Below are 9555 nucleotides of genomic sequence, written 5' to 3' on the forward strand. Positions count from 1 at the left end.
AAGTTTTACTGTACCTGTATCTGAGTAACGGTTCCTTCATTAATCTCATCTTCAGCTACCTCAGTGGTAGCAGTCATGGTCACCTCAAAGCTCTGATCATTTTCTGAAACTTGAGAATGGCTAAGTTAGTTGTAAGATTTCTCTGTAAGATTTTTTAGGCAAGCTACACCTTTTTTAAATTGCTTCCTTTGCCCTGGAAATTTTAAAGAGGTATTATTCTGTATTTATTTGTAGACATAGTAAAATCATCAAAATTATTATCAATTGTTCCTCTTCATAAAATTTAACTATGGGTTTTGAAGCCTTCAGTTTTACACTTGACTGTATCTAGAGGCCTAACGTGATACATATAAATAAAAGGTGTTTGATTCAGTGCAAACATTTGGTACGGTATTTATGATTCCTTTCCAGCCCTGTCTTTGGGATTTTCAAATTACTAAAGGACAATGTTCAAATATTTCAACTGCATTCTTTTCCCCCCGTTTTCCTTCAACATTATAATGCCTTTACTTCTAAGGCATTTCTACTAAGGTCCACCAAATAAAGAGATGCTCTAGGTATTGTAAATTGGTGTCTTAACTTGCTAGATCTGGTTGTTCCTCCCTTATATTGAACTATTTATACTGAATATACTGAACTATCTAATACTGAATCAACTTCCTTAAGCCTAACCCAGTACTCAGCCTACCTTTTGCACAACAATCTCTACCTTAAAAAGGCCATTCATCTCAATATTACAAAACATGAAATACTACCTATACTGTTTGATCATTAAAAAGACTTAACCTCTCTTTGCAGAAGGAGAGCATCTGGTTTGTTGTTCATTCACTTATCCTTCAAGTTATTCAATGTACCAGTGCCTGCAGTTCTCTATCAGTAAGGCAGGTTTACTTTGCCAGTACTGTCTAGATAACAATTGCTGCAAAACTATCCAAGGCTCTGAGAGGTAAAGATTATATCTTAGTATTTTAATGAAATTTTTTAAATAAAAAACATGCAAAAATATTCTAATGTGATCCAAAGAGTCGACATTTAACTTTTACCAACAGAAAAGTTTGTACATAAACTCAAAAGAACTTACTTGGAACCGCAACAACAGAAATGCAGGGAGTGGAATCATCAAGGCTTTGATCATCCTCTGATAAGCAAAGCCTCTTGTGTGGAGGTTCAGTGCTGTCTTCAGAGTCTACTTCATCAGTTTCTAACAACAAAAACATACGCAGGTTACTTTCTGTTAACAAAGTGGAGCTTTGGACCAAGATCTGTTAACAAAGTGGACCAAAACACAAGGTAGAAGCACATGTGATAGGTTGGTTCGGTGTTTTACTGCTGCCCAGGAACTTGGTCTGAGTTATGGGCTGTAACAATTCACATGCTTTCTTCAACACAGATTTTCTCTGTACGTTCCATCTGCAGCTCATTACATCTTTAAGTCTACACAAACTTGGGTACGCGCTTAGTTCTAAGAACCCATTTCCACTAAAATAAATCAGAATAGCTGTACGCTTGTTGGGCATATACATACATAATTTTGTGACTGACACCTAATTTGACACTTTATCCTTCTTTAAACTGAAACAGAACAAATCGCAGCATAGTAAGCAGAATTCAAGTACCTCACAGAATTTGAAGGCAGGGAAGTACAATGGTTGGATCAATGAAAAAATAAGAAAAAAATACTATGCAATACAATTCCATACCATTTTGAGGGCAATGAAGTATAAGGTTCCCTTCAGTGTCCTGAGTCAAAGTCACAGAGTTCACGGTTTCTACTGTCACTGTGTCAGACTCTTCTTCAACTGTGCTCATACTCAAACCTGAAAGAGCAACACACAGGTTAGTTTTCTGCACTCAGACATTGAATATAATGCTGCATCCCTTATCTCAAACAACCAGCATAAACTCCTGCAGAGAATTATGAACATCTGTCCTTTCACATGAAAAAAACCCCACGGTTTAAGACATTCACCCACCTTTACTTTTCCTGCATACGTATACTTTGCACAGGGTCATATCACATAGCTCCAAATCTGCTTTTCCAGTTAAAAATAGTACCTAAACTCCATATTTAGGAGCACTTGTAATCTACAATGACCTTTTTTTTTAACACAAACCTAGGCTATTACTTCTTCAGCATTTCTAAATTCTCCACATCTGATACTTTTTGTCTCACTAATATTTGTTTCACTGCTCATTTAATCATTTTACTATGGTATAACCTACGGCTAGTAGGATTGAGAAATATTCTTGTAGTGTCACACTACTCATAGCTGCGCTTACAGGTTGCTTAGTTGTGAAGTGTTATTCTCTTTCCATGCATATAACCAACTCTTGAAGCTAGTATTTCTTCTTTACCATTGAAGCAACAGAAAAATTGGGTGCAGGCAATCACCAGTATAAAAAATTACTCAGAAAATAAGTTATCCAGGATAAGCAGTACACACTGAAGTCAGTTAATTAGGGTAATAAAAAGTACTTCTGATAATCTCATTTCCACTATAAAAATACCATGAAGAAACCCAAAGCCTATAAGAATTTCAATGTAAACTAGCACTACTACTGATTTAGAAATAAAACTCCACAAAATAATTCTAATCCATCAAATATAAAGAAATCTGCTGCAGAAGCTACATGAAAATAACATCTAAAACATCACGAAGCTTTGCAATGATTTAATCAGTTCTGAGCACCTGTGTTTGGCGATTGTATTTGACAGAGATTTGTTAAAAGTAAGTATCATTTATTTCTCCTTGAAGTGCTCAGTGTTTCGTATGTTTTCTCACGCTAACAGGAAAAAATGACTTGTAACTTTTATTTTGAAGCTAAAATACTGTTACCAACAATTTTAACTTACATTGTTAAAAAAAAAATCATTGCCTATAGGTTAAAAAAAACCCACACACATTACAAAGCTTCCATGTACCAGGCAGGGATACCCCACTATGTACGTGGAACATAAAACCAAGATTTTAAATCCCCTGTATAATGTTAACAATATTGCTTCAGCAGGAAATGATTTAATTTTTAATCAGAGAACATGTTCCTTTGTATTGAAGATTCCCAAGAGCAGTGGTTTTTTTGGGGGAGGATAAAACCACTGCCAGTCTTTCAATGAAATTACTTATCACCTCTCGAGCTCAATGAAGATCTGGCACATCTTTAAGCACATGTAGTGACTGATTCCTACACTGAATGTGTCAAAAGTTTCAGATACTGTTGACATTTTAAATCAGAGGGTTCTCAAATTTTTTTCTTATCTACCATCAGCAATAGCTCTTTGCCACATACAAGTGTAGAAGGCAATAACTTTCCTGGGATTAATCTGTGTTTTACTGTCTCTGCGCATCCTTCACTAGAAGCGATGTCGGCTGCACAGCTGCAGTCCTGATTTTTAAGAAGCACCCTTAACTCCAAAACACTAAGAAAGAAATCAAACATGCTACAGCTAAATGAGAAGACTGTAACTTCTTCAACCCAGTTTGCAGTTATTAATTTGGCTTTTCGGGAGTGAAGAAATTGGATAATTCTGGACGGCCAAAAGAAACACATTCGCTTTTTCATGTTCATATGTACGTTCTGAATAACTTTTACTACAGGGAACACTGCAGCAAAAATTCCCAAAGTTTCCTAAAATGCCACGGAGGATTCTTCTTTAATTTTAAGTGAACAGATAGTGATAACATTCATTTTTCTATAATCGGCTGAAAGTACCTATTTTTATCCTCACCACTATAAATATTTGAAAGACACGAGGTTTATTTTTATAAAACACGTTGTGTCAATCACACACTTCACCTAAAGCTGATCTAGAAGCAATGGAAACTACAGCATCATCCGCAGAAGACCGTTCCTTCTTTTTATTGAAAGAATACTGAAAACTGAACACAAAATACTGAAAACTGAACACAGAGAGAGCAAACCAGGGCCATTCCTTCACCAGTTATTCAGGACTTGCTGAGAATCAAAGAACACGATTATAGGATTAGGCTTCCAAGTCAAAACCACAGAATAATTAGCGTTGTCCATTTGCTGGTTCACCACATTAGAAGAGGACATGGCATAAATGGGGTCCATAAATCCAAACCTGGCACTTCCATCAAAGGTGGGGAGGAAGATCCACCACGATCAGCAGCTGCTACCCTGGCACTTCCAGACAAACAGCTGTAACAGGACTAAACAAGAATGTTCTGTGACAGATACCTGACATTTAGCGTATTTCAAGTTTTCTGAGTAAATGCACTAATCATAACCAAGCTTCAATAAGAAGGTAGGAAGAGCCAAATCCTTGATTTGATTGGAAAATTCCCATCAACTTTAATGGATACGGCCTTAGACCTCAACTGAAAACTGACTGCAAAGAACATCAGGAGTCAAATCAAAGTCAAATGCATGTTTTGGACATTGTTTTTTATTCATTAGACTATACAAATACAAAGAACCGGAAGGAAACAAACTTGTTTTTTCAAGATACATTTACCCAGGAGAGGGGCATTAACCAATAAAGACATGAATTGGTGAACAAATGGTGAGAAGACAAAAAACCAATAATTGAGTTAACTGCGGTGGTTCTTCAGTGTGAACAGGAAACAATCTCCATATCTTATGAAAATCCCCACTCTGCACTTAAATAATGATGGAACTACCATGTATGCTGAAGATATATCAAATACGACATATGACAGGACCACCTGGGGCTGACGATGAGCTCAGTGGAGGAAGCACAGTGCTGCTAAAGGGACAACGCCGCTGTTGCAGCTTCTTTGACGGGGCTGCAGGGACAGTACTTGCCCAATGTCCCTGATTTATCACGGGGTGACAGCCGAAGCTGTGCCACCACAGGGGTCTTTTAGGACAGGCCATGCAAATTCTGTTTAATAAAGACACCTGCAAACCCACTACACACCCACTCTCGAACCCATTAAACACAAAGTTAGTGACAGCCAACGTTGCTTAATAAGTGAGAATGACAACACAAGTAGTCACATCACCTCTAAAAAACAACCTTCTTTTCACAGCTTCACTAGGTATGCTTTTGAAAAGGCATTGCTTTCTACTTAAAACAAAAAGCTTGCTTTAATTTTAAATGCATCACCTAAGGCTTTTCTTTAATCCTTGATTCAAACAGTCTTTATAAAGATACTAATCTATCACCAATATTTTATATTCTGAAGAAGGTTGTTAGCTTGTGGGGGAAAGAAACATTGTTGTATGCACATACTTTAACAGTAGGATGTGTATGATGAAATACAGTGAAGATAATGTAATCTTAAACTTCTAAGATAGCAGCTTAGAAATCAGTGCAAATTTAATATGCACTTTTTGGCTTGTTAGGTTTTTGGGTGCATTTACCAAATCAAACATTTTTAAGAGTTGCATTATAATTTTAAACAGGTTTCAACATGCAACCAAACAGACAAGAAAATACTTTGCCTACAACAATAATTTAATATAGAATTCAAATATAAATTTTCCACTAAAGCCACATAATAGGACAGTTATTTATTTGGGAAACATGCAGCATATTTAGGCAGAAACCTCCTCCCCCACCAATCTGACTTTATACCAAGTTACAAAGAAATTGAACATTTTTATACACAATTACTGTAATTCTAAATCATCTTCATCAGGCAGATGGGCTCAATTATTCTGTGGGCAGTAGAAATTAAGCACTTATAAGAAACAGTATTTTTACCCTTGCAGACAGAATCCTGTCATTATGCCTAGTTATTAACTGAATGTTATGTCTAGTCTTCTGTGGACTGTTGTAAATCTTTCCAAATTTCTACATGAAACTGTATTAAAGGCTGTGTTTTCTGCACTGGGCGAAAAGAAAAAAAGCACATTGCACTAAGTACTGTAAGAAGCAAAAATTGAAGTTTATTTAAGGGAGACTTCTGGCTATTAAGGCATTTAACTGGAACAACCACATGGGATGCACTGGGATTTGAAGGCATTAATTCAAGAGTAACACAAAAGAAACAAAGTCATTACAGGACCCATATACCTCATATTCAAGGAAGCCTCAGTGTTTAGTGTGTTCCATACCATGGCTCTTATGTAGTCTATACTTAAACTACATGATTAGGAGTTTTTACTATTCAACTAGTGCCAATTCTAAGATTATTCAACAAAAAACCTTTTATACACGCTAAGTGGGTTCCACTCAGATCTAAAAATCCACCACATGGAAATAGTCTTTAACAGCTGCAACAATGGATTTAAGAGAGAACCAAACTGGACAGATAGCAAACAGAAGGAACCAAATACCTGAGTTCAAGACACACAAAGATTTATTAAACTGTATCGTATGAAATTACTTATACTCATTAGGGGTATTTAAAGAAATGGACCATCACAGAAACAGGGAGACACAATGGGACAAACTGTTTGCATTTGCATCGATCCAAATTTGGCAGAACTCCATGATTTCAATTCCATCCATTGATATTTTAATAAAAAGCACCGAACGTGCTTTAAATGTCACAAGGCGGGGGGGGGGGGGGGGGACGCGACACGAGGAGCGGGGGACGGGGAGGGGGGGACGGGACACACAAAACAAAACAAAACAAAACGCCAAGTCCCAGATCTTTCAAAAGAGAAAAACACAGAAAGCTGTAAGCTTCCTTTTTCAGTAACAGAAAATGGCTCTCAGGCACAGCCTTACGACTATGGATAAAAATCTTGATAAGACTGATACATACTAAAACAAATATTTTCTTTCATGTAAATTCAGCTTCATTCTAAGAATTCCAGTAACAACTTCACTTTTGTAAACAACGGGCAGAAATTTAGTGTGCAATAAAATATGAAAAGATGATTGTTATCCTAATTGTATGAGGCGTGAGATTGATAAACAAAGCCACGGCTCTGCTGCTTTCTGATGAACAGACAAGCACATAAATAGGGGATTATTACGAAATGTAAAATACAGTACAGACACATGGAGGTTCTTGTCTCTTATACATCCACCTTTTATAATTTTAAGTGTTTAAGCCAAAAATCAGTTAATTTTAGGTGTTCTATATAAGGAGTTTTAATTAATGTTCAGTATTTTCAGTAAATCATAAACATCATCTAGAAAGTTTCAGTAAGTATCTGGAAAACAAGCATGAAGTTCTTGCTATTATTATGTTCATGTGGAATGGTGGAAATCAGAATCTGACTCTGATTTGTCCATCTCACTCCAAAGCAAACACGTCCTGGTCCTGCAATGGGATTTTAACTATGCTGTCAAGAAGCCAACTTACATCAATGACCAGGAAAGTGCTGGCAAACAAAACGCATTTTCTAGATTACTTAAAAACGTAACTTACAATGGGCAGGTGGAGCCGAACAATGGGAACTCTTTGTGAATAAATACACACAAATACTATCTATCAGCTAAAGAGGTAGCTAGAACTGTAAGACACTTCAGTGTGTCTAAGTCCATGACCAAGAATAAAGAGATCTCTAAAAAGAGAGAAAAGAAAAAAAAAAAAGAGAGAAAAAAAAATAAAATTAAAAAAAAAGAAAAAGGTGGGGGGGGAAGGCCTGTCCAACCAGAATCTTTTATTTTGGCAAAAGAGGGAGCATAACTCTAGTGCAGAAAAGCCTGGTGCTGCTTTTAGATTAAAGTCTTGATCTTGGCAAAGTTACACATTTCAGACTCATAAACAAAGCCCCAAGCAACCTCAAATCACAACTCTCGCTGGCAAAAAAAGAAAAAAAAAAGAAAGAATAAAACAAACCAGATAAAAACCACAAGCTCAGGATACCCCAACCGCAGACTCAGCGAGGGGAAATCGGGAGATTGAAACGTGTTCATGCAGGTGGTCTTTTATTATAGACATCAGGTAAAGGGAGTTTAAAACAGAAATAGCAAAAAGAAAAAAAACAAAACACAAAACAAAACCAACCCCGCACGCCACCCTTCCCCTGCCCTCCCAATGGAGTTGAGGTTTGGTAATTTGCAAGTTTTCCCCATTTTGCTGCACACGCCCCACCCCGCTTCCAAATTTCTCCCTGCGCAGCGCTGCCGGCAGCGCCCGGGGACACGGGAACCGGGGACACGGAACAGGCACCGCGGCAGAACCGGCGGGACACAGCCCGGCCCCAGCGCCCAGCTCTGCCCCGGGGCGGAGGCCGCGCCTCAGGGCCCGCCTCACCCCCCTTGCCCCCCGGCCGCCAGCGCCGCCATTTGGTCCCGGGCCACCTCCGCCGCCATTTTCCCGTTCTCTCGGCAGACGGCGGCGCCGGACGAGACCGCTGCCGGCTCCTCTGCCAGCCCAACCCGGCCCGGCGCAGTCCGGCCGGAGGCTGAGGAGCGGGGCCGGACATGGCCGCCTCTCTCCCCGCCGATCCCCTCATCCCACCGCCGCGCTGCGCCGCCCCGGCCCGGCCGCTCCCGGCCCTGTCAGCCCGCAGGCCCCCGCGCACTTACTTCCTGTTTTGGGTCCGGGCACTTGAGAAACCAGGATGGAGATCCCAAGTACCAGGATGGAGGCGCCGAGCGGCAGCGAGCGGCGAGTGGGGGAGGCGGAGGCAGCGGCGGGGCGAGGCGCAGCCAGCCCGCCAGCCCGCCGGAAGGGCCCGCCGCCCAGCCCAGCCCGTCGCTTCCGCCTCGGCCGCGGCGCCACAAAGCGCACGGCGCGGGGTCCGCCGGAGCGATGGGGCGAGAAAGCGCACGGAGGCTTTGCCGTCTCCGCTGCCCGGGAGGCGGGAAAGGGTCGCTGTGCCCAGCCCTGAGGGAAAAGCTGTAGTTTCCATCCGCGCTTCACAGAATCACGGAATCATAGAATGTCAGGGGTTGGAAGGGACCTCGAAAGCTCATCCAGTCCAATCCCCCTGCCGGAGCAGGAACACCCAGATGAGGCTACACAGGAAGGTGTCCAGTCGGGTTTTGAATGTCTGCAGAGAAGGAGACTCCACAACCCCCCTGGGCAGCCTGTTCCAGTGTCTGGCACCCTCACCGTGAAGAAGTTTCTTCTCAAATATAAATGGAACCTTTTGTGTTCCAATTTGAACCCATTGCCCCTTGTCTTACCATTGGTTGTCACCGAGAAGAGCCTGGCTCCATCCTCCTGACACTCACCCTTTACGTATTTATAAACATTAATGAGGTCACCCCTCAGTCTACTCTTCTCCAAGCTAAAGAGCCCCAGCTCCCTCATTCTTTCCTCATACGGGAGATGCTCCACTCCCTAAATAATCTTCATTGCCCTGCGCTGGCCTCTCTCCAGCAGTTCCCTGTCCTTCTGGAACTGAGGGCCCAGAACTGGACACAATATTCCAGGGGTGGTCTCACCAGGGCAGAGTTGAGGGGCAGGAGAACCTCTCTGACCTACTGACCACCCCCCTTCTATATACACCACAGGATGCCACTGGCCTTGGCCACAAGGGCCCAGTGCTGGCTCATGGTCATCCTGCTGTCCACCAGGACCCCCAGGTCCCTTTCCCCTACGCTGCTCTCTAATAGGTCATTCCCCAACTTATACTGATATACTTATATATATACTTACACTTATATTCTCCTTTTCCCTCCCGCCTAACGACCCGAGGAAAGAAAAAAAAAAGGCG

General features: G+C 41.1%; 1 protein-coding gene across 3 annotated transcripts in view; it reads right to left on the reverse strand.

Moving 5' to 3' along the window:
- Positions 1–8569, reverse strand: part of DMTF1 (cyclin D binding myb like transcription factor 1) — a 32287-nt gene extending 23718 nt beyond the window's left edge. Inside the window, exons 1-4 of one of the 3 annotated variants that reach the window (XM_082043049.1) lie at positions 8420–8569; positions 1701–1817; positions 1082–1201; positions 15–109 (exon numbers count right to left, since the gene is read on the reverse strand). In XM_082043049.1, coding sequence (XP_081899175.1) covers positions 15–109; positions 1082–1201; positions 1701–1809 — 324 coding nt within the window. In that variant the 5' untranslated portion in view covers positions 1810–1817; positions 8420–8569. Of the gene's footprint in view, positions 1–14; positions 121–1081; positions 1202–1700; positions 1818–8419 lie in introns of those variants that run through there. The other 2 variants (XM_082043047.1, XM_082043048.1) reach the window with 2 other exon arrangements.
- Between the last annotated feature and the right edge of the window lie 986 nt (positions 8570–9555).

This window comes from Streptopelia decaocto (genome assembly GCF_964273445.1).
Source record: "Streptopelia decaocto genome assembly, chromosome: 1".
NCBI lineage: Eukaryota > Metazoa > Chordata > Aves > Columbiformes > Columbidae > Streptopelia > Streptopelia decaocto.